The sequence below is a fragment of the Embiotoca jacksoni genome, unplaced genomic scaffold, assembly GCF_022577435.1.
Source record: "Embiotoca jacksoni isolate LCO1_2020_lvr unplaced genomic scaffold, fEmbJac1.0.p SCAF_17, whole genome shotgun sequence".
Taxonomy (NCBI): Eukaryota; Metazoa; Chordata; class Actinopteri; family Embiotocidae; genus Embiotoca; species Embiotoca jacksoni.
In genome coordinates this window covers 13,122,506-13,147,408 of record NW_027185307.1, presented here as the reverse complement: position 1 = coordinate 13,147,408, position 24,903 = coordinate 13,122,506, and the positions used below count along the sequence as shown (strand labels likewise).

Sequence of the window (24,903 nt, the reverse complement as noted above, 5' to 3'; positions counted from 1 at the left end):
CACCTATAAAGGCTTCTTAATGAAGGAAAAACAAATAGACAACAGATAATGCTGCACCTTACTTCCTTCGTCTATTTAAAGACAATTATAGACTGGACCTACCAGTTGGTGTTGCACCGTCTTTGTCGTGTCATCGTTTCATACCAAGACAATTAATGTCATGGGTATTTCTTTTGCATGCCCATCCCCAATACCTGAGAAGAAAACAATGCCTGAGTGTCCTACTTCATTGTAAGGAAGTAAACTAGCTAGAAGAAAAAACGCAATGCAAACGTAACCCTTGCACACCTCCATTTAATTTGATTAATATCATTTATTGAATTTACAGATGCATTTTTGACACAAACATGCTCACATTTTTGGAGAATTAAATGTTCAAGATCCTACAACAAAACATAATCAGTTGATTTAACCACATCTACAATGCCAGAAGTAGGAGGCAATTTAGATTTTTCACTTAAAAAAAGCAGGAAATGATTTGGAAATATCCATTTATAAGAAAAAAATACTGCACTACAAATTATGCTGGAGCAGAAAAAGACCCTCTGTGGTTGCTCTCCTATGTTCTATATTACAATACAGGGATATTATCCCTGATTAACCCTGATTAAATGTTTCAGTTTCAGCTGTTTTGAATCTTGATTGCTGTGGAAAGAAACAATGTACATTTACTCAACTACTGTACCTAAGTACAATTTCGAAGTACTTAAACTTTAAAGAATATTTCCAATGGATGCTACTTTATATTTTTACACTATACATTTGCAGCTGTAGTTACTTTTAAGACGACTTGTCCCAATGGATAATACTACAATCTTTTAAAATGTTAAAGATTTACCCAACCTGTTCTGTCCTGAAATACTGTGCTTAAATGAATGTACTTTCATTTTACCACAGCGATGTGTATCATAAAACCAGCTAAGGATTTGTGGCATATTGATCTGCACTGACTGATTTCTATTATCTAAAATATTTTTCTAATTCCAGTAAATATAAAATAATGGCTTGATTACACTCCAAAGATAATGAACCCAGAGAAGGTAGTGTCATCATCTTCATCAGCAAAGAGCCCATTGAACAGCTCTCCTCCTGCCACCTGCAGCCACACCTTATCCCCCACCCCCAGGTGAAGCACAGCGCCTCCTGCTGCCTGATCCTCGCTGCTCTGGTAGGTATCTGTGGTGTGGATGATTTTTTCCCCATTCCTCACGAGGGCTACTTTAACGTTTCTAGAAAAGACAGTGATGTGGTAGGTGAAGAAGTAGGCACCAGCTACAGAGCATGTGAATCTTCCTGTTTGTGGATCGTAGTGATTCTGTACGTTGTAAATAATCTTGTTAAACCGGATCGGTGTATTGGCTGCTGGAAGTTTGGTTTGTGCTGTGAGTCCCACAGAGAAGGCGCTTTTAGCGATAACCAAAACATCTCCCTTTTCACCCTTATCGCCCCTCTCCCCTCGAGCCCCTCTGTCTCCACGATAACCAATATTTCCTTTGTGACCTGGAGCACCAATTTCCCCCTTGAAGCCCATCCGGCCAGGAGGTCCCAATGGTCCCTGAATGCCTCTGTCACCTCTGAGGCCAATATCCCCCTTTGGACCTTCTTGTCCAGGAGGCCCCAAATCTCCTTTAGGTCCTTGAGGTCCAGGCAGCCCAAGCTCTCCCTTGTTTCCTTTCAGGCCAATGGGCCCTTGCACTCCTTGGGGCCCCATTTTTCCAGGAGGCCCCCGTTCACCATTATCTCCTCTTTTACCTTTGAGCCCTGCTGGGCCAGTTGCGCCTGTAAATGAAAAGCACAAAATAAACTTTCATATCTTTTTAAACTCTGTGTTTACAGTTCAGCACATAGATATTCCAAAGAGTTGGCAAACATGTCAATAAACTCCATAAAGTATGTACAACTAAAGGATATAAAGCTGTTATATATAGATGGATGTTCTAACACAGGATATTTTAGTGATCCATTTACCATAAAGATACATACCAGGGTCTCCTTTTTCTCCCTTTTGGCCGCCATTGCCCGCTGATCCAGCAGGGCCAAGTTCGCCTTTCAATGAGGATTTATGAATGATAAAGTTATTACAAAATGTGGAGACTTAAAACTTGTAAGAAAATGTGAATTGAATTTAGTTCCAAAAGATACATTTCTAAACTTACCTTGATCACCTTTGTCACCCCTGAGTCCATCTCGGCCATCTCTGCCAGGTGTACCGTTGTGCCCAGGATCCCCTGGTATTCCAGGATAGCCACAAACACAGCCTTTGCTTTGGGTTTCTTCCTCTGCAACACATCTGACTGACAATAGAAGGAGCAGTAGAGTGACCTTAAATCTTATCTGCAACATTGTATCTGATGCACCTGACTAAGAAAACTAATATCCCGCAATGCAAAAATCTTTGGACTCAGAGAAGATCAAGCCAGTGCATATTTAGTTTCATTACCACGTTTGACTCAAAAGCTCATTGAGCACAAGAGACCAAAAGACGAGCAAGATACTAACCAAAGAAAACACAAGCTGGATAAGAACTTCAGACAGGAGTGACCTCAGACCTCTGAAAGCCATTTCATTGGTCTGAGTGTTTTTGGTTTACTTATTAAGTTTGCCCCATGAGTTACACATCACCTGCGCCCCTTCAGATGCTTCTCCAGTAGTTGAGGCTAATAATAAGCTTAGACTCAAAGTGTATGAGGACCAGACATGCAGAAGGCCACATAGTTTCACATAAGCTGCCTTCCTATACAACAAAGCAAACGGGATACTAACCCTAAGCAAATGATTACATACTGTCACTGCACATCTCCAATGCAGAATATCACATTTTTATTCCCTAATAAAAAAAAATGGCATTATTAATAGGTGCCTATATTAGCAGTTGTTTTTGTCAAAGACTTAAAGGACAGCACTGTAATGGACTCTGGACTGGATGCTAACAATAAGCTAAAATGTTAATTCATGCGTGCTTTTCTCATATGTACCATTTTAAATGCCAAGTCAGGAACAATTGACCGTATGAATTGGATCACTGACATAATCTTTTGTGGTCCAAACCCGAACTAAACCTCACAAGACACCTACAACGCTTCTGCTCATCTGAATGACAGTGCCCCTTCAAATGTTATCTAACTATTAGTTCCATATGTTTGCTGTGTTTAGAGTGGACATTTTATCACTGAATTTCCATGGATAACCTCAACTACTCCAAAAGAACAATGTAGTGTTTTAGAAATATTTTATGGCAGTTTTGGAGACTGCTGTTTTTGCTACACCCACCACAAAGGTAAGATCAGCTATGACACAACATTAATGGAGAACAGAGGGATTTAATATATTACTCAAAGTCAATGAACAAGGCAAAGGTTCGCTGGCACACAGGCTTGAATCAGGAACCAGCATCCTGATCATTGTGCTGTGCTGCTGACGCTTTATTAGATTGTGTACAGTGAGGAGCAACAAGAGGGATGGGTGCAAGGGAGGAGCTGGAACATAAAACCAAGATAACGGAAAAAAAAACACCCCCAACACTGAGCACACGATGTACACCTCTGGCTTTCCAGCTATCAAGATGCTGCAACTTGTGTATTACAAAGACACAATTATCTTTTCTAATACTTTATTTTTTTTCAATAATTCTTCTTACAAGCCTCCAGATATAAATATGTTTAAAAAATATAAACATAACACACAACAAAGTGGACATTCAAGCAAAGTATTTACCTGGCACCAGAAATAGAAACTTCAATGTCATACATGTTGGCTACTGCACATTTACTTGCTTGTTTGTACACAAAATACACCCAGTATGGAACAAATATGTAATGGAATTAACAAGGGCATGGCTCAGAATCTAGCTCAGAATGAATGACACTCATTTATAATTTGAGGCCAATAGATCAGGACCCAGTCTTTGTAGTCCCATAACCAGGCACAACGTGAGGTTGATTGGGTTACAGAAGATACTGCAACAAGTCTTCAGACAAGATAGCAGAGACATCGTCAGTCATTGAGTTCCATCAGGCTTAAGGCTAAATAATTATACAGTAACAGACCATCCTGAAATGACCAATGCAAATGTGAATAAATGCATACATAAATACAAATACACAGCATACAGCATGCTATACCAGTAGCTTGTGTTCAATACCGATGGCTTGTATAGACATTTGTGAGACTAAACTAATGAGTTCGAACTTAAGTAAACATTTGGACATAGAAAGTAAGAAAACAGAATTAACAGTGCAAGAGGGAGAACAGCACATGGCAAAAGGGAAGACAAGAGGAGAGCTTGAAGAAGGAGATCTACAGCATTTGACATCATTTTTTTAAAGATGTGGATAGAACACTCTCTCTGGTCGAAGCAGCAATTCCAGGGAAATTGAGGTTAACACGGCAGGTGCAAGAAAGCTTAGGAAATATTTGGGGTTACGACATTTGTAGTATTAGTAGAAAATAAGGTCTGGAAGCAGGGGAATGAGTTAGCTTGCAAGTGGTCTACATGATCTGACGGTGCATACCATAACCTGTCATACCAGCTTGGGAAGCCCCACGGTTGCTGCCCATTTGAAGGCCAATCAAACTCTGTCCTTGGCGCAGCTGCTCTTCTGTGAAGTCTCGTCGATATCCCTGGGCTTTCCTATACACATAAAACAAAAGAGTTATATGGTGAAGTAGAGGACTTTAGATGTATAAAACACTGACAGACATGCACTTATAAAAACATGATGCTCTTCTGTCACAGTGAGGTTTTATATACCTGTGGAACCAGTCTCTGTCACCTCTGTATTGACCATCCTCCTTTGTGACAGCCACACTCCCCAGAGCCATTAAGGTCCTTTGCACTGCTGCCAAGTCCTTTCCTGCAAACAGATCATTAAAAAATATATAAACATATAACATAAAAATATGTAGTGACATTTTAATGTGAAGAATATACACAACTCCAGCAGCAGAATACAAACATAAGGAATCAGAGGGAAGTAACTGTGTGACTAGTGAGATCCCTTTACCTTCCCAGAGGTCCACAGTTTGAAAGATGTCAGTGGTTGTGACTCCGTAAGCTTCTGCTGCTTGCAGGAACTGAGAGATTTTCTCCATTTGTTTAAAAGCCATCTGAGTCTCTGGAATCTTTTTGATGGGTTCCTTCCCCCTCGGATAAAGGCTATTGATGAGTCTACACAGAATCTGGGCCAAAAGAGGTCAGAAATATGTCATGATCATTTTCAACTGACATAATGACCACACCATATAAACAGCTGAAGATTTTTTTAAAGGAATAGTAATTGGTGTATTTAATATTTATAATTCATATTTTTCTCTCATATTTCCTTGTTCATTTCTACTTTTGCCACTGCTTTAAAACATTTCCAAGAATAACTGTTGTTGTGGGTCTACAGAAGGGGCACAAAAATGCCCTTGCATTTACTGTATTGTGAAAGAGAGCTTCTTACAATTGAAAAAAAAGTATGAGTCACTTTGGAACCGACAATGCAATGTCTTGTGACTGCATTGCATTCTTAATGCACTTAGTTGTTAGTGTGGGAATTGATGTCTCTGCTTCATATGATGCATTTCCCTTTGGAGTCAGCTGGAGTGCCGGGCTGAGAACGGTGCAGCAGAGTCCAGGGCACATTTTATAATTGGTTGTTAATTAAGTCTTATAGTGCTGAGCACCATCAATGTGGAGACTGAGGAGTTTTCCATCAGAGGCTCCCAGAATTATTCATTGCAAAATGCTATGTTTGCAAAGCAAGACCCACAACAGTAACAGCAATTTAAGATTCACTATTTCCTAAAAAATGTTTTTCAGTGAGGCAAAATAGTCCTTTTTCTACATTATCAGCTGAATACCTTTTTATAATTCTTACTGAAGCTTTAAACAATAACTGATAAATCTAGTCTGGTTACTCATTTTAGCCGTCTCTACTTCATGGGCTCTTTAAATCTGACAAAGCTATTATGTTGTATTGTAAATTATTCAATGGTAACTTCTATTTCAAGTAGTGAGGTGCTGCAGTCACTAACCGTTCCATCCATGAGCCAATTCTGGAAGTTCTGCTTGCCCGCCTGTGGTTTCTCCAGATTTCCTCCACACTGTGCAACTATCCAGTCCACCAGCCGCTGCTCCAGGTCAGGGTCATACTTCTGATCTATCTTCTCCTGCACCTCTCGGCTCAGTCCGTAACTGGGCCCTCTGTTCGCCATGGTGGATCTCCCAGAAATCGAATGTGTTGTATGAGGAGTATAGTTGCCCTGAAAAGAACAAATGGTACACATCAGGTTAAAATAGCTCTGTTTCAAACTGCTTTCTGACAAATACATTATTTTAATGATCCTATCATATACCTCTTGTTGAATTTTATATAATATTTCGGTGTAATTGGGTTTTCATCTATGCTGGCAACAATACAAAAAAATCTGTTGCATAAACCAACCATCTCAATGTTTGACAAAAAGCCCAAAAAAACAGATTTTCCTCTCTCTCTCTCCAGCAGCATCTGCCTCTCCTCCAGCTCAGCACTCCACCCATGCAGGCGCATGTCTGGAAGCTGTAGCTGGGAAGGGTGTGGTCCTTGGCTGCTGTCCCGAACAGGGACGAGCCCTCTCATTGCTATGGCAACAATCAAGCCTGTTTCCGGCACGCTGAGTGCAGTGATGAGTAAGATGCTGGCTCCAGTATGACCTCCAGCAGACAGTCAACATAACGCAAATTACATAACCCAATGCATTTTCAGAAAGTTTAGGCTCTTATAAAACATTCATTCATGCAAACGAACAGTTCATATTTCGCTATATTTGGCCTTCAATACGGTTTAATTAAATTACGTCAGTCTTCTCTGACGCATACGTAAGGTCAGTGTTAGTTCCTCACTTCACTGCCTTCATTGCATCTCTACTAGAGCGCAGTGGTTTTAAGTTAATTCCGTTAAATTCAAATAAAGTCCCGCCATCTAATATCACGACGCCACATTGTGACGCATTCTGCAGCTTGTTTAAGCATGAACATTTTACAAACACTAAGGGAGCTGGTCAAAGCTCACACACTAGCTGCGCCACAGCATCGTTTACATAAATATTATTTCCAACAAATGTCATGCAATGTCAAAGCAGTTTTATTGTGGAAACGTGCACTTACTAAAGAGGGGACGGCGGTCAGACTCGTCCCGTGCCGCTGAGTTAATTCCGCTGAGCTGAGCAGTGCTGAGGATGCTGAAATGCTGAAGTATCCGTAAAACGCAGCACAAGCGCGTCGGGCCGGGCTGGACCTCACTTTGTCCGGGAGGGGCGAGTCACTGGTTTTATATGCCAGCTCTTCCAGGAGGGGTCCCCAGAGACACTCGGCACAGAATGCGACGTTTACAACGCTCCCGGACAGTAGTCACCGTAACGCACGCTCAGCTTTTACGCAGCATGGAGTGGCCCCCGGCACGCAGAGACACACGACGGTGTCAAATCAATTTCAATTGTTTTAACTACATGACTCGAAGCCAATACTGTACATCGCTGCTTGTAGAACAAGCTCGCTGTTTTTTTTTTTTTTTTTTTTACCTTCATAAGTCAGTTACATTCAGTGACCTGCTCTTTGACACCCCAGAGCAGCAGTTATCCATGTTTGCTTGTTAAGATAGTTGCTTTAAACGGTTGGTCTCCCTCCTGACTTGTCATTTTGTTAAGCTTCCAGACAGGGCAGACACTATGACTTTCTGTTTGTTAAGTGTTTCTAATGAGAGCTATTTCTCATCACTTACTGAATTAAGTTATTTGTGGTAGATAAGAGCTGTGGCTAAATATGGCCCGCATTATGTCTCCAGATAGAAACACAACTAAAATGTGGGACGCTTATTTCCAAGTAAAAAAAAAAAAGGTAAACATCATTGAACAGAAAAAACACCACCATATGCAGTTGTCTTTTTGCACCATTTCTCCTGCTTGTATTACAATTGTCTTGCTGTTGGCTGCCATAAATTGACAACTAATTTCAGTTTAGACATGCAAAACGACCGACTACATAGCTGAGCCATAAGTTAAAGGTCACCGCTGCAGTTAAGTGGACCTGAGAGATAAAGTGGTTGGTTTCGCGCTGTTGAGCATAGTGCGGTGCCCAATTACATGTTAATAATCAACAGTCCTGCGGCTCCATTCAGCAGGCTTCTCCATGGCTAAAGGCCAACAGGTATGGGGAGTCATGTAGCAGAAAGTTCTGCTAACAACAAACCTCAATGACTGTAGCCTACAACGTTTATCATTTCTACTCACCACACAGAACCACAATTTACAGTAAAATATGAGGAAAATTGTGTTATTGTTTGGTGTTTAATGGTTGCTGTATACATTTCCTAATTTAAGAATCTTCCTTCGTGTATTTAGTGTTGGTGGTGATTTGAGTTGGGGTTTTCTTTAAATAAATATGGTAGGTTTCTGAATTTTCTTCGTCAGCAGTCGTGTTGAGATAGTTGACAGACTTGAGACCTGCATCCTAGTGTGCAGAGGTTTTATTGGCCAAAAACAGGTGAAAATTGATTAAAAAGGCACAGGAACACTATGTGTCTAATTAAAGGAGGAAAAACAGCCAAACAGGAAGAACGACAGCAGAGACGGCAGCAATGGCGGAGCTAACGACGACTGACCAACATAATACTCGATACAATAACCTGGAGCACATATAAATGCAACCTGAAGAAAGAAGGGGAACAGATAGCGGGAAAGCTCCCTTTCAGTGTAGTTTGCACTGTAACGGCATGTTGACGTGACGACGCTGACAGATGAAGTACGGGGAGAAAAGCAGAGTTGGATAAAAGGTCATATTTGGCAGAGAAACATGCCGTTGTTTGGTGATTTCCTTGAGGGTTGACATCCCAGTTAACGCAGTCTTTCTCTTTTTTTTTTTTTATCTCAGGAACACCTCAAGCTCCCTCCCCTATCCCTCACTCAGACCAAAGTGGTGAGCTTGTCTATGAGATCGTCAATAGTGTACACCATGAGCTTGATGTCGTCCTTCTCAGACATGCGATGCTGGCCGTGTCGCCGCAGGATGACATCCACGTCGGTGCTGAGGACGCGCTCCGCAACCTGCATGGAGATGTGCCAGGGGACGTCGTCGTCTTTCAGCCCGTGAATGAGCCGCACGGGGCACGTGATGGGGATGGGACTCTGGAGCACACAGTGATTTTCTGCCTCGCGCAGAAAGTCCATGTTAAACTTGTAGAGACCTTCCTCTGAGTATTTGGTGGGCATCGTCCACTCCCCCTTCTCCTCAAACTCCTTGCGTGTCTGTGCATTGAAACATGGAGAGATCTCATTCAGAAAATGGAAATATTTGCAAAGTTTCAAACAAAATGAGAAACTAGGTGGATGGATGTGATGGATGTGGACACGTTCTCACCTCCAGTGGAAGAGAGTTGAATGATGTGACAATGTGATCGGCGGCCGTGGAGATGCCCACCAGTGCCGCAGTCTTCTCTGGTTTTGCGATTGCTGCCAGCAACATGAGCCAACCACCTATACTGGAACCCACCATGATCTACAAGGAAGCAAAAACACCACAAATCAACTGCAAATCAGACGACCATTATATCTGATGAAGTATAATTGCTGCAGTGGAAAAATAATGACATAAATGTGGTATCGTAGTGCCCTCTTCTGGAGAAAAAGTGAAACAGTGAGGTGGGATTTGAAAGGTTTTTATTAATTCCAATTCAATTATTCACTCTGCTGCTTTAATTGATTCTCTAATGAACTCCTTATTAGTTGAGTGCAAAATGAAATATTAAACACAGGTCTTGTCCTGTTAAGTTTATTGCTTAATCTCTGTTGATAAAAAGCTAAGCTTGAGGAACATGTATAAAGCAAAATACATTTTCTTAAAAGTCCGCCTCCTATGCTTTGCTTATTCTTGCCTTACTTGGATGCTTTAGTTTCACTGTGCTGCATGATATATGTGCAGTCTGACATTAGGTGGGCTATTTCCAGATCCATCTGCAGAAGAGGGAACCTCTCTCAGAGCTAACCTTCAATCTGAATTGAACATATGGGCGTACCAGCGGGATTGCAGGATATCACAAGTAGTTTGGAACCAATCGTTGTCCAGTGTGCAATTTATCGAAGTGTGATGTGGACACTTGAAGGCTTCAGTACAGACGCTGAGAGATGGTTTTCAGTGAGGCGGGGAGATTCTGGTTTCCAGCAGTTACACATTTGAGCAATATTTTTACACTTATAGAATCTGGATACTTCAATGAGAATGAGTAGATGCATTTTCCCCAAGGGTTTTTGACATTATAATTTTTGTTGGAAAAACCATATCCGACACAAATATTTATTCACAGCAGAGTATTTTAAGATGTCTTGGAAATATGTTCGAAGGGAATCTTCAAATACACACACAAAACATCACCTAAAAAGCGTTTCTCCGAGGATAAAGTCGTTGTAGCGGGGGTGGCATGTGGGGAAAAAAAATTCAGTGCACGTGATAGAAAGAAAGTTAACGTATGTGCCTAAACAGGTTTTCTGGACTCAAAACTATTGACATTTATTGAACCAAAAATATCTATCAACAACCAGTCATATACAGTCACATCTGACAATTCAAACAACTGCTGCTCCTCCTGTCAGATGAGTGCGTTTGCTGTGCGACACTTACGTGAAGCTCCAGACTGTTTTCTGTTCGCTGAATAATAATCCTGACAACGTGATCACCTTTCGGTGCTGGCGGACGTCTACCCGCTGCTAGTTGTTGTACTCTCATTATCAGGTCGACGCTGACAATGTTTGTGTGTTAAAGCTTATGTGCTTCACTCACAGGTGTGTGAATTGGCCTGAATATGACGCGTCTGTTGCCAACCCTAACCACCAGTAACCTACAAAGGGTCATGACCTGGGGAAATATTTACCTGTGGTCCCTCTACTAACTCATCCAACACAAAAAGGACGTCTTTTTTCCAGGTTCCAATAGTTCCTTCTGCTAGCACCCCCTCTGAGGCCCCATGGCCTGTGTAGTCAAACCTGGGAAAACATAAATAGACCGGCCAGTGGCTGTGAGTTTCAGAGGGTAAAACACTGGCAAGTCGCAAAAGGCTGCAGACAAGTTTTCTGTGGAAATTATAAGTACTCTACATCGATTAAACACGGGATTAGAGCTCTGAGTGTTTAGTATGATGGAGTTTTAAAACCAGTCCCCTCAGGATTTAAAGACTTTACACAAGGTACTTTTAAGATACTGAAATCATTCAGTGACTTATTACTCAGTTGTTCACCACAAAACTAACAATCATTTTGGTTTACATGATTCACCGCGAGGTGTGACCTGTCAACGTTACCAGCTGCTACTTGTGTGTGTCCACATCACTGTGGATAAAATTGCTTGAGGTCTCTCATGTCTGTTGAAATAAAGGATCAATTCCAGTGAAAAAGATCAGAACTTGTTACAACTCAGTTGCATTTAAAATGCATGTGGCACAAGACATTTTGTGCTAAATAATAATTACCTTCATCAACCACATCACGGCTGTAGGAGCATAGCTGCGGATGTGAGTGGGGGTGGATGCATTTTTTTCCAGTTCATGCATTTCATTTGTGCTTCTATCTGTGATCATGTTCGCATTGTAACACACTTCAGGCTGACTATGTTCAGTTATAAGTGCTATAAGAATAAGAATAGGGCAAAAATGTCATGCCAAGTGTAAAAGTTGTATTTTGTTGTGTTGGTAGTGAAGGAGTTTTTCATTTCTTAAAGACAAAAACAGACTAGAGCAGCACTGACTATGCAATTAATCCATTTGTTGATCCACAGAAAATGCATCGTTAACTGTTACGATGATCAATGAATCTTTCCGAGTCATTTATTTAATGAAAAAGAAAAGGTTACATTTCTTTAAATTCCAGCTTCTTAAATCTGAATGTTTTCTACTTCCTTTAGTCTTCCATGATGATAAACATTTCTTGGTTGGGGACGGTTAGTCAGGACAAAGCAAGATATTTTAGGCTGTTATTGGGGAAACAGTCATTGACATTTTTCACTATTTTCTAACATTTTAAAAGACCAAACAACTAATCGAAAAAATGGGGGGGGGAAAAACATACAGATTATTCGATAATGAAAATACTTTTTGCCTTAATTTAGGCTATGGGCATCTAGGAAGACTTGATCTAATCAGTATTTCCTATTCTCTCTCTCTCTCTAGTGGTGTGTTCGGATGACTTACCTGAGGTATGAGTGCCCTAGTGACCTACAAAACTCCTCCAGTGCCTCAGCTTTCTGCCCATTCATGTTGGAGCCATATCCTGGGAGGAAGACCACACCTGGGCTCTTCCCCTTCACTCTTCTGTAGGCCAGCTTTGGTAGGTCTGGTCGTGAAGCATATTGTACTGTAGATTTGTGTCTCCCGTTTCCTGGTTAACACAGTATTGTCATGGGTGTTATTTATTTATATTTTTGCTTCATTTGTTTATTTATTGATACAAGGAAATAGGTTATACAAGTGACTCAATAAACAGTATATTGGCTACATTGAAAACACTTTTTTTTTGCTGGATACAACGTCGCACCCCATTTTATTGGATGGAGCTCGAGGCAAATTAGAAAACTGCACTTACATAGGAAGCAGTACGGGCATGTTTTTTCATATCGCTCAAACACGTCAAGAATTTGGCACATTAACACACTTAATTGAAGCTAATTAACTTCTAAACGTTTTAAAATACGACAAAAACTGAACGCAGATGGCGCAAAAACTGTCGCAGAAAACACCGCACCGTTTCCATGCCCTAATTCCTGAGGACGACAGTCTGTGAACCACACCCCCTCCTGTACGTTTAAATGCCTTTGTTTTAAACTCGAGCGTTGTGGAAATTAATTAGGCCACAGGAAGAGACCTCTACAAACCTGCCAGCCGCTTTGAAGACAAAGCTCCGAGCCCTCCATTGCTTAAAACGTGTGAAAGTCCTCTGCGGCAGGACCTCAGCGCGACGGCTGCCATACTTCTCCGTGACCACTGAGGAAGTATCGCGAGGCTACAAGCAGTGACTCTCATTTACGTCTGCTCAAGGAGCACAACAGTGGTAGTCTATTTACATTACGCAACATACTGTGAAGCGGGAGCAGAAATATTTTTTGATTAAATGCAATACTACAGGGTAAAAACACTACCTTGTAAAATACACGTCTTGTATTTACAATTTGACTTTAGTAAGAAGGTAGCCTACTTAAGTATCAAAAGACAAAGCTGAGTACAAGAATGGACCTTGTATGTGTTCACTTCTCGATAAACATTAGGATATATTTTTTCATAAATGTGTATTTTCATGATGTCTAAATAATGTGGGGTTGCATGCAGTTACATGCTATTTTTCATTTATTTTTTTTATAGAATCTATAAGGTATCTGCAAACTTAAACTCATTGAACACATAGCCGCAGTGAGAATAAAGATATTCTAATACTGTTGATTAGTTTAAAAGTACTTTATCATATTGTATAAACAGACCAAATCTTATGTTATCAACAATGTAAAAGTCCCTACAGTCTTGCAGACATGCAAAACAGTATGCAGAAACAGAAAATGTAAATGTAAAGTCAAAAATCTTGAAAGTATATTTGAGTTCAGCCATTTAGTAAATGTAGCAGCTATCTCACTATTGCAGAGATTTGCTTTGTTGTGATCAAATTTATTACATTAAAAAAAAAAAAAAAACATTTTGCAGTATAGTTTCATCTTTTTCATGCCTTGAGTGTTGAGTGTTTTATACTTATACACTGTATATATATATATATATATATATATGCAGTGATACTCTGTAAAAATGATGCATTCAAAATGGCTTGTGAATGTAATATCAATAGATTGATAATACAGCTGTACTTGTCTGTAGTCTGCAAAGATCATTATTAAAGATTAATCCAGTGGTGTCCAACCTGTTTGTCAGACATTATATAAAAAGCAGTGAAGTTGGGGTCACATTTCAGATGTATATAAATTATTATCAGCTCTACTAAATAGGGATTATTATTTTTTTCCCCTCTAAACTTCTCATAGTTTCTTTTCCATAAAGGATCCAATACCTCATCAAAAATTAAACATTAGAGGAAAAAGTCCAAAAACTGAAAACAAATTTGGATATCAGAGCTTTGGTTTTACTTCTTCCCTCTCCCAGTAATCATCTGACGACCTCTCACATTTAACTGCTGTCTCTATAAAACTGGATAAGAAGTAGTTTAAACCATAGCTCCACGTGCAGCAGCTGCTGCTTACACAGTGATGCTTTGGTATTAATAATCTAATGATGTCATATTTAATAATATATCAGTCAGAGGGAACAAACCAGTACTTTCACTGTCATACTCTAACTACATTTTACTGCTAATACTTACGTGCATTTCGTTTTGATTTCGATCTGTAGTATAAAATTCAATAAATTGAGCACAAGTGGAGCAAATGAAATACCCTACCTTAAATAAGTGACGACGCGTACGCTTACCATGTTACTTTCAACCACTGCTATTAGACCTTTTCACGTTTCCTTTGCATTCATTTTTCATTCTGTATTTTTTTTTTTTTTTTTTTTAATGTTTAATCTACATGCAAATTCAGCGTCCATCGATGGGGGGGTGAGGAGGAGGAGGAAGAGGAGGAGGAGGAAGAGGGGGGGGGGGTGACATGCAGAGGCTAAACTAAGAAGCCCCCCCCCCCCCTCCTCACCCTGTCCCCCCCCCCCGGGAGGAAGGAGCAGCTGTTATTTTGCTATCAGTTAGCAGCAGGTCAGTGAAGAGGCTAAAATGACCCTGGATAGAAGATCTAATGAAAGCAGCGGGGAACTTTCTGTGACCGTCGTGTGAAGTGTCCGTTCGTAACGCGGCTCAGAGCGTCACAGGAGGCGGAAGGTCACGGAGCAGCGGAACGGAACGGAAGCGGGAGTAAAGAGCCCCGATATCATCCGCCATTGTGGAATATGGTGAGGGTTATTCCGGGGAGACACTCGTCACTTTCAGACCGACGGGATATATATTTATATATATATGTTATATATATATATATATTTAAAAAAAAAAAAACCACCTTTCCGCGGGAGGATCGAAGCGCGACCGACCGACCGACCGACGGGCCTCTCCGCGCGCACAAATCCGCCGTTTAGTAACGAGCAGAAAGCAGCCGATCGTCGTCGGGTTTTGATCACAGGCGAGAAAAAAGAGGAAAAAAAAAAAAAAAAAAAGAGAAAGAGAAAGAGCCGCCTTGTAACATAGTGATTGGACACAACCGGAGAGACAGAGAGACAGAGACAGACAGAGAGAGAGAGAGAGGAGGAGGAGGAGGAGGGGGGGGGGGAAGCCGTGGACAGTCTCACAAACAGCGATCAGTTTCGGTTCCTGGAGGATGTCTGCGACAACAGTCGATCAGGTTCGTGTACCGGGAGCTCGGACGGTGCTTGTACGTTTTAGTCGTAGCTGCGAAATTCAACTTTTTGTTGTTGTTGTTGTTGCCCGACAACATCGGCGTGCCCAGATATCAAAGCGGGCTACGAAAGTCTTTTTTGTTGTTGTTGTTGTTGTTGTTGTTTTTTGTTGTTGTTGTTGGATATGTCGGTAGCTGTTAGCCCGTCATGGAGGCCGACTGTACAACTCGAGCTGTAACCGGTTGCCGATGCGGCACCGTTTTTACTGGATGTCAGACCGTTTGACATCCGGTCAATATAACACGAAGCGACCTGTGAACGTTGTGAACATCCGGGGCTGATGGCTGCTGCCTGGTGGTGGTGGTGGTGGTGGGGGTTACCACGCTTTAGATTTGTCCGTGTGTCCGGATACAAGCCTGCTGTGTCAAAGTGTGTTTCTTGTTTCCTGCTCGTGATCTGATAACAAGTCTCATATATCTTTTTTTTTTTTCTTTTCTTTCTCCCCCCTCCTGCCCCATTATTTCAGAGACCCAAAGGACAAGGAAATAAAGGTAAGGTTTTGAAACGTAAACGTCCTCATTTCTGGAGGTGATTTCCGGTGTGGCATTGCAGGCTGTTTTGATTTAAAAAAAAAAAAATCAGCTAACATGATGTAGCCTAAACTGCAGCTCATTTGTGTTAGCATTGTTGACTTCAGCCACTCACAGTGTGAGACATCCAGACTGTTAAACATGATCACGTACCGCCACATATGATAAATTCAGTGTCCTCTATTTCCATCTATAGTGCAAAACGGATCAATGCATCAAAAGGATGGTGTGAATGATGATGATTTTGAGCCTTACTTAAGCGGCCAGAACAATCAGGTAATGTCCTTTTTATATCACGATCGGTCCTGATGTGTCAACTAGTACCCGTGCTCAATATTTTAGGTGTTTAGGGACACATAAGATGCAACAAATTAGCTGGCATATTAATCATTTAATTTGACCTAAAGGTGATATATTTACCGCAACACAGAGTCTGTCTTTACTAATCTTAGGGCCCTATTCACACCAAAGATGACGAGATGCTTTGAAGCTTGACAGCTACCCGCAATTCACCAGTCTGAAACATCCTGAAAGCTACCAGATAACACAATGTAACATCTCCACATCAGTGCAGCCGTACTTTTGTTTTAACTGCCCGCTTTTCATGCTTTTTTTTTTTTGTAGCTGGGTATAATCTGCAGCGTAAAACACGACAGCGATGCTGAATTACTTGCCGCAGTTGCTTTGGTAGTGATGATTTGGGGGGAAAAACAGAAACATTTGAGGGTTGAGGGGGGCTTATGTAAATTTAGGCCGTGAACTTGAGACAGCAGATCTCCCCTGCTTTGTCAACTTCTCCCGTCTTTTTCTGCACATCCGTTTTGTAGAGGAAGTTGGGTTCTCCTCTAATAATCAGAAAAAAAAAACCCAGTAGCTACTGTGTCTTTACGCTCTAAAACTAAACTAAAAAAAAACTAGCCAACATCATCTGAGATGAGCTGTCGCAGGCAACAATTCACACGACTACAACTTGTTCCTGCAACTTTCTAAGACGGCTTCATCTCGTCACGAATCTTTGGTCTGAACTGGTCTTGTGTTAAATTTACGTTTCCTTGCTTATTTGATTACTGCACTGCCTGTCACTCCGAATAATACTTTACATGACTGTCTTTCTGTACCACACAGAGTAACAGCTATCCACCAATGTCTGACCCCTACATGCCCAGCTACTATGCTCCATCCATTGGTTTCCCTTACTCTCTGGGAGAGGCTGCTTGGTCCACAGCAGGAGACCCGCCTATGCCCTACCTGACCACCTATGGACAGATGAGCAATGGCGAGCCACACTTCATCCCTGATGGTGTTTTCAGCCAACCAGGTGCCCTGGGAAACACCCCTCCCTTCCTCGGCCAACATGGCTTCAACTTCTTTCCTAGTAATGCAGACTTTTCCACCTGGGGTACCAGTGTCTCTCAGGGTCAGTCCACGCAGACCTCAGTCTACACTAACAGCTACGGCTATGCCCATAGCTCGCTGGGTCGTGCCATCACAGACGGACAGGCGGGCTTTGGAAGCGACACCCAGCTCAGTAAGGTCCCGGTCCTGAACAGCATTGAACAGGGTATGACGGGGCTAAAACTGGGTACAGACATGGTGGCAGCCGTCACCAAAACTGTGGGCTCACCCTTAGTAGGTACAGCAGGTATGAGCAGTATGGCAGCCAATAACCTCCCTCCTTCTATCAGCTCATCCGCACCTAAACCTGCCTCCTGGGCAGCCATTGCCAAGAAACCGGCCAAGCCACAGCCCAAGGTCAAACCCAAAGCCAACATGGGGATGGGGGGAGGCGCCACCATTCCCCCGCCCCCCATAAAGCACAATATGAACATTGGTACGTGGGACGATAAGGGCTCTCTGAACAAGCCCCCATTAGCTCAGAATATGATGCCCCCACAGTCTCTGGTGCAGCAGCCTCTCCTAGCTCAGCCCCAGCCCTTACTGCAGAACCCTTTACCCCCTCAGCCTCAACACCAACACCAACACCAACACCAGCCCTTCCAACTCCAGTCTCTCCAGTCCCCCCAACACCCCCAGCCTCTGCCCCACGGCCCTCCGCATCTCCACCTCCCTTCCCAACCTGGTCCCCCACACCCTCTTCACCAGCAACAACCCCAGCAGCCTGGCCCGCCCCCCAACCGTTGGGTGGCTCCCAGGAACAGGGGTGAGGGCTTTGGTCTGGGTGGTGGAGTCCCACTGAGTGCCTCCCCTTGCTCTGGAGAAGTGCACCCAGTGCTGGAGAAGCTGCGTGCCCTGAACAACTACAACCCCAAAGACTTTGACTGGAACTTGAAAAACGGACGTGTTTTCATTATCAAGAGCTATTCAGAAGATGACATCCACCGCTCAATCAAGTACTCTATCTGGTGCAGTACAGAGCATGGCAACAAGCGTCTGGATGGCGCTTACCGCTCAATGGGCAACAAGGGGCCCCTGTACCTGTTGTTCAGCGTCAACGGCAGCGGGCACTTCTGTGGTGTGGCCGAGATGCGCTCACCGGTGGACTACAATGCCTATGCAGGCGTCTGGTCTCAGGACAAGTGGAAGGGCAAGTTTGAGGTGAAGTGGATCTTCATCAAAGACGTGCCCAACAATCAGCTGCGTCACATCCGGCTAGAAAACAATGACAACAAGCCAGTAACCAACTCCAGGGACACTCAGGAAGTGCCTCTGGAGAAGGCCAAACAAGTGCTTAAAGTTATCGCCACTTACAAGCATACCACCTCAATCTTTGATGACTTTGCACATTACGAGAAACGTCAGGAAGAGGAGGAGGCTCTGAGGAAGGTGAGATAAATACACATATAAAGAGCCATGTCCTCTATAAATAGCTTGTTTGTATGCATGAGATAGTTTAGTTTCGTGACCCTTTAATTCAAAGGGAGGCTAACTTTCCCTGAGTCACTGGTGGAGGCTGTTGTCAGCCTGTAATCAGCTGATCTTGTTCCACCTGCTCTGAGGTTATAACATCCTGTGGCTGAATGAACAGTCTGCCGCAAATGGAAGTTCCCAGAGGCCTGTCAGCAGATTGACTTGCCACCATTACTCATAAACAGGTTCAGGAAACCCTGATTCCCCATCAGCCATTTTACACTGCTGAGATTGGGATGATCTGCTCAAGTGCAGCAGAGATGCATAGAGGTTTCCCGAAATAGAGCACATTCCTGGCATTCCTTCTCTCAGACAAAGGCAGATGTAGGCTCTGATCTCCCTTTGAACACCAAGCCTCTCTGCTCTCCACAGGCTCCTCATGCTTTATTAGCCTTTAACAACATAAGCCTTCGGCCTACAAACTGGCTGCTACGTGCCTCTGCACAGTTGGCACAGTTTGTCTCAGATCTTTAAAAGCGTTGATTTTATAAAATGTTTGCCAGCAAAATATATGATAAAAAATTCCAGATTGCTTTTGTCTCTGCACATACAGTAGCTCCAAAAATCCCACACAGCGTAAGCCCCTCAGAGGAGGAACTAAAATATGTCGCTGTGATAATAACAGTGGTCCACCACAAATGTTAGTCTTAAGTAGTAGAAACTCCGGGATGCTGCTGCTTTGGAAAAACAGCAGCCAAAGAGCAAAAACTCTCGGTTATCGTTCTGCTGCATCCATTCTTAGATTCACCAGTATGCTAATCTAATTGCGTTTTATTCCCCCCCCCCCACTGCTGGTGCTCCATTGATGCTGTATTGACTCCTCGCTGCTGACCTTGTTAATATGCACTGGGTTACTTTCTCATAAATATTTCAAGTCAATGTTTTCAGGCTTCTGAAAACAACCTGTCAGTAGAAAGCCAGTTTCATCCTGCGTTGTGCAGGTGTTGCGCTGTGCTGCTTTTGTTGCCCTGACCTCCTACATGACAGGATCGGCCAGGCTGAGGCCTCACCCTCCTTCGCCTGACAAGGTTAATTGTTGTCTATTGTTTGCCCCGTCCTTTCCGAACTTTGAGAGGTGCCAAACCAGCACAGTTACCTGCACAGTAACACCTTCCCAATGTGTGTGTTGTTGTTTTTTTTTTAAAGATAGCAATGGATCTAAATGCTATTACAAGATTTTATAAGCATAGCTAATTTGACGATTAATACATAGAGGGTAGTTCCTTTTTTTGCTCTGGATATACTGAGATAAGGACGCTCATGGCATGTTAGGATGAATTACACTCTGCTGTAATGGCCACAGTTGTGTGACACCAGTTACGATGTAAATAAACAGGCTGAATTTTGGCATTTTATTACCTGAAAATCAGAATAAATATTTATTTAGGCAGGGGATTTTATTTGAAAGAAGTATTATTATTATTATTATTATTATTCTATTTAAGTCCACAAGTTAGGTTATATTTCAACTTAAATCATTTAAATCGATATGACCCACATACCTGCAGAAGTATAAGACCATGTAGTGACTGAATTTTGTCCAGGTTTCTGTCCCGAGTGCCGCAGCCCTTCTAGGGATAGAGTTACTCTGGGGGCCGGGGTGTCATTGGTTTCCTAAAGCACTGACAAGACAGCCTCAAAGAGGACACTGTTCCAATTAAAAGAATGAGCAAAAGAGCCCAAAAAGCTAGTCAGTGACATCAGTCCATGAAGATCAGTGGCTTATTTTGACTTTGTTTTGTTTTTCTTTAGGATTTGACTGCACTGTTGTGTCTACTTGACACTCACAGCATTCTTCTTTTTGTAATCCACGACACACCCTTGAATATTCTGGGCGTGTTGCAATTACTCGTGCTTTGTTTAGTATGCCTATCTTGTTTTATCCGTGACAAAGTGAGATTTATTACTACAAGCTGAATGTAGTGGCTGCAGTCTGATGCTAGTGTAAACAGAGCTCAATATTTGGTTAGTGCATACCTTAGGTTTTCTAAACGCCTTTTCTGCCTTGTTTTTTTTTTGCAGAGGATTTTCTCTTGCTTGCCGTCTCGCTTATTGTAACACAGAAAAGAGAAAGCTTTAGGTATCCCTAATTTAGCAATTAATTATTTTTCCAGCTAGTGTAGTCAGTAAATCAGCACAATTATAAATTAAAGATATGCACAAGTGTTTTTTAAATCTAAAGAGCTTCATTTATAGAAGAACGGTTTATGTAGGTACATTTTCTTGTAAATCATTAACCATCATTTTGATTATTGCAGGAGTATTTGTGCAGTCTTAATGTTAACTTGTACTTATAATGTTCAAAAAGATATACAAAACATAATTTTGGCCCTCTGCTATTTAAACTTGAAATGTCCGTTAGTCAAAGCAGGTTTAGAAACTAATATCAGTACTTTCCATTGAGAACAGCAAGCCAAACTGTACAGTAATATTATTTATATAAGTGTATTCAAAATGAAACTATACATGACACTGAAAGTATATTCTTGGTTATACACTACTGAAGAGATGCCTGTTTGAAAACAGCTAGAATTTAATTTTCTATTCCTATTTATACAATAAAATTTTCTTTAGTCTCTTTTGAAAATTATATTCTTACCAAATCTTTTAAGTCCCGCAGTTTTACATGAACAAACAACGATCTCACAGGCTGTAACTGCAAAATCAGTCCTCAATTAATTAATGTCCATTTATCACAAAAGTTTGAATTGTAACCTTTAGGAGTTCAAGTCTTACATTGAAGGATGTCACATTTTGTGAGTGTTATCGCAACTTCACTGTGCAGAGGAGTGCAGTATAGATCAGGCTTTAATACACATTTATCCCATACATGAAGACCAGGAGATCAGATCTAATGTTGCACTATTGGATGATATTAATTAGAGCCTGGCTGAAATATTGGCTTGTCGATTTTCACTGCCTATCACACTGGTACTGGCGTCCATGTTGATCGAAAGCCTTTATTTACAGAACATAACGCAGGAAAAGATGCTTCCAGTAAATGAAAAATCTTTCTATGTGGTTTTTTTTCTTTCAATGGTTATTAATAATTATTAAATTCCCAGTAAAATTGACTGTTTCATTGCACTTATGTCAGCGTGAAAAATATACTGCCTCCATTAAATATCCATGTCACAAGCGCTTGATAACCACATTTGAGGGTCATTAGAAAAAAATGCGCGTTTTTATATACTGTTTATACTCCGTACCATCGACATCAGCCCCCATAATCCAGTACCGGTCGGGCTCTACCCTTACAGAAAAACCACATGAATTTCACCTGTGCAAAAACTTATGTGATCACATGTGACTGCATATGTGAAACATGTATTTTGCCCATGGGAAATGTGGTTTTGGAACATTTTTATGGTGTATTGTATGAAGCCCAAGTAGATTCCACATATTTCCCCCATGTTATATGTTGCAACATGTGGTAAACATGTATCATGCATGTAATCACATGTAGAAAACATGGGCTACCCTTGTTTTTTTTCTGTAAGAGAAACAACCACAAATTACTATTTGTGGTTGTTTCTCTCCCTTGTTGCCACCCACTGATCATCTCTCTTTGTTTTGTTTTTTTCTCTTGCTAGGAGCGCAGTAGAAATAAACAGTAACCTTCAAGCAAGCTCTCTGCTAGAACTGCAACACTAATGATGTAGGACCTTAAATCAAATTTGCCTAACCACACAAGGAGGAAAGGCTCTCACAATCTTTCCGCTGAAGATGACAATGTATCTGAACACTTGAACATGACAATAGATGGACTCATCTGTATCCGTTGACTGGTGCATCAAACCCTGTGTTCCTGTCTCACGAGAAAAAGAACGTAACCCACGTCGGAAAAACTCTGTCTTTAAAGCACTTTCAGTCCTTCTAAACGGCCTCTACCAGTACCCTTAACTCTCTAACTCTGTTCTTCTTCTTCTTTGATTTTGTTTGTGAGCAACTAACTGACTAACCAGAGTAGTCAGAAGATTTCACTGAGCTTATTTGTATTTTTTTTTTTTTAATGCCTCAAATGTTTGGGATATTGGGTGAGCTTCATCAGCCCCTGAAGAGAATTAAAGATGCTATGTATAAAATTAATCTTGCACTTGAATCGGTATTCAGCCGTCTGATCCTCCGCAGACAGAGGCTGTGGATGATTGACAGGTGGGATGATATAATTGGGAAACAGCCACAATCATGCCAATCGTAGGATGTATCCTCCCTCTACCTGTTCCCTTCCTTTCTGCATCTGTTTCTGTGTACCAAAAGATTACAATTATACAGCAGGCTGGCAAGCGCCGGCCAGTGCACATCTTTGTTTTTTTGTTTTTTTTCCCCCTCGCTCTCTCTCTCTCTCTCTTGTGATTCTGTCATTCTGAAGTGCATTTGTCTGAGGAGAAACCTGCTGCTGTAGCAGAACTGGCGGTGGCCTCCATCGGTCCCGTGGGCGACTGTCTTTGCTCTGATGTTGATGTACTCGACCGTACCTCAGGCTCAATCAAACTGTCTGTCCTCAACACCTGGTATCACTTTTGGGAGAACCTCCACATCACCCCACTTGCTCGACCTGACTTGAGATTCCCCCCAAAAGGCAAGACATCAACTGCAAAGAATGTGACAGTTTTCTCCTCTAGGTGACTCACTAGCTAAATAAAAATTACTCATGTTTAGCGCAAAAGTTGCTTTTGTGTTATTTTTTTGTATGTCTCAAAACGCGTGTCACAGAGTTTTACCTTTACAGTGTATGTTTACTTCTACCGTCAGTATAAAATGCAGTCAGTCATCAGATTAATATAGTCTAAGAAGCAGATCCTCCCTTTCCTATTTGTAGATCTGCCTATAAATACACGGGTGCAGCAGCAGGAACTCGCGTTCTACATCATTTCAACATATTACTGACATGCATTTGTGCCAAGAGGGTGGGTCTCATCATATAATTAAAATAACAAAGGTGTACAATGAATGAACTTGAAGAGGACACATTATCAAGATGTTTGGTATGCGGGAAGCAGCCTGCCTAAACTGGGTTAGTTATCATCAGACTAAAATGGCAGGGTGTAACAACAGTATAACAGCATAGACATGAGCATGCAGGCAGTGGTGGAAAGTACCTGAGCACATTTACACTTGTGCTACAAATGCTCAATTTCAAACTACAGGGTACTTTCAAGATAAAAAAAAAAAAAATATATATATATATATATATATATATTATTATAGATCAAACTAGTTGTTTCTAGCCTTTTTGGCCCTTCTGTACAAAAAAAAAAAAATCAGTGTATACCTCTTATCATGGTTGAGATGACTGGTGACTTCCACCATGTACATGTCACATGGTTTCATTTAAATAAGTGTTAAAATTATCCAATATTTCACAAAAAACAAATATAACAAAAAAACAAACAGGAAATGAATGGAGATTTATCTATCTGAAATTAGTGTTTTCTTCTTTCCTTTCCCTTTAATCATCTCACAATCCGGTCATGAGACTAAACTAAACGTAGTTACCCAGCAACAACACAAATGTACTTGAACACTGATGTATTATTTCAGTTATGGGGGAAATTCTGCATGATGAGTATGTTTACTTTTGATACTTCAAGTACATTTATCTTACATTACTTTTGTACTCAAATAGGATTTAGAATGCAGGACTTTTACTCATAATGAGGTATTTTTACATAGTTGTAATGGTACTTTTGCGTCAGTAAAATCCAAAGTACTCCTTCCACCACTGGATGGTACCTTTCCTGCCAAAGCTAAATCTTTGAAGTGAGTTGAGAGGCAAAACCACTGAACTGTCATTTACAGGAATAAACCTGTCTGATCCGATATCTCAGTTTCAACCACACAAACGTAATGACTGGCTCAGGCTGGGCTATAAGAAATGAGGCGATACACTCATTATGTATGGTTACTGCACAGGCCAGTGGGGGACACCTTGATGTCATAATGCAAGGATGGATTGGAAATGGGTTGAGATACATTCAGGTAAAAGTGATGTTGATAAACTGGCTGTTGCAAACCTGACATCAGTTCAACTTCACATCAGTGGGATGAAGTCAAGACAGCATCCT

At 41.5% G+C, this 24,903-nt stretch overlaps 4 protein-coding genes across 7 annotated transcripts; 1 reads left to right on the top strand and 3 right to left on the bottom strand.

Moving 5' to 3' along the window:
- Window positions 1-284: 284 nt before the first annotated feature.
- c1qtnf9 (C1q and TNF related 9) lies at window positions 285-3,505 on the bottom strand. The gene is made up of 3 exons (XM_069151703.1): window positions 2,157-3,505; window positions 1,984-2,046; window positions 285-1,779 (listed from the first exon to the last, which is right to left on the bottom strand). Exons 1-3 carry the CDS (start codon window positions 2,341-2,343, stop codon window positions 1,010-1,012), a joined length of 1,020 nt encoding a protein of 339 aa, XP_069007804.1. The 5' UTR covers window positions 2,344-3,505; the 3' UTR covers window positions 285-1,009.
- An 88-nt stretch (window positions 3,506-3,593) lies between these two features.
- tagln3b (transgelin 3b) lies at window positions 3,594-7,339 on the bottom strand. Its single transcript, XM_069151704.1, has 5 exons — window positions 7,130-7,339; window positions 6,019-6,246; window positions 5,004-5,178; window positions 4,751-4,853; window positions 3,594-4,630 (listed from the first exon to the last, which is right to left on the bottom strand). Exons 2-5 carry the CDS (start codon window positions 6,196-6,198, stop codon window positions 4,489-4,491), a joined length of 600 nt encoding a protein of 199 aa, XP_069007805.1. The 5' UTR covers window positions 6,199-6,246; window positions 7,130-7,339; the 3' UTR covers window positions 3,594-4,488.
- A 1,132-nt stretch (window positions 7,340-8,471) lies between these two features.
- On the bottom strand, window positions 8,472-14,458 carry abhd10b (abhydrolase domain containing 10, depalmitoylase b). Its single transcript, XM_069151702.1, has 5 exons — window positions 12,875-14,458; window positions 12,195-12,381; window positions 10,884-10,995; window positions 9,377-9,514; window positions 8,472-9,264 (listed from the first exon to the last, which is right to left on the bottom strand). Exons 1-5 carry the CDS (start codon window positions 13,020-13,022, stop codon window positions 8,923-8,925), a joined length of 927 nt encoding a protein of 308 aa, XP_069007803.1. The 5' UTR covers window positions 13,023-14,458; the 3' UTR covers window positions 8,472-8,922.
- A 224-nt stretch (window positions 14,459-14,682) lies between these two features.
- On the top strand, window positions 14,683-23,504 carry ythdf3 (YTH N6-methyladenosine RNA binding protein F3). Of its 4 annotated transcripts, none has more exons than XM_069151699.1 (5): window positions 14,684-14,939; window positions 15,904-15,928; window positions 16,164-16,243; window positions 17,093-18,751; window positions 22,429-23,504. In XM_069151699.1, the coding sequence occupies exons 1-5, from the start codon at window positions 14,937-14,939 to the stop codon at window positions 22,450-22,452; spliced, it is 1,791 nt and encodes a 596-aa protein (XP_069007800.1). In that variant the 5' UTR covers window positions 14,684-14,936; the 3' UTR covers window positions 22,453-23,504. The 4 variants fall into 4 exon arrangements, with proteins under 4 accessions (XP_069007801.1, XP_069007800.1, XP_069007799.1 ...); XM_069151698.1 differs by lacking the exon at window positions 14,684-14,939 and adding an exon at window positions 15,298-15,382; XM_069151700.1 differs by lacking the exon at window positions 16,164-16,243 and having other exon boundaries at window positions 14,683-14,939.
- Window positions 23,505-24,903: the final 1,399 nt, after the last annotated feature.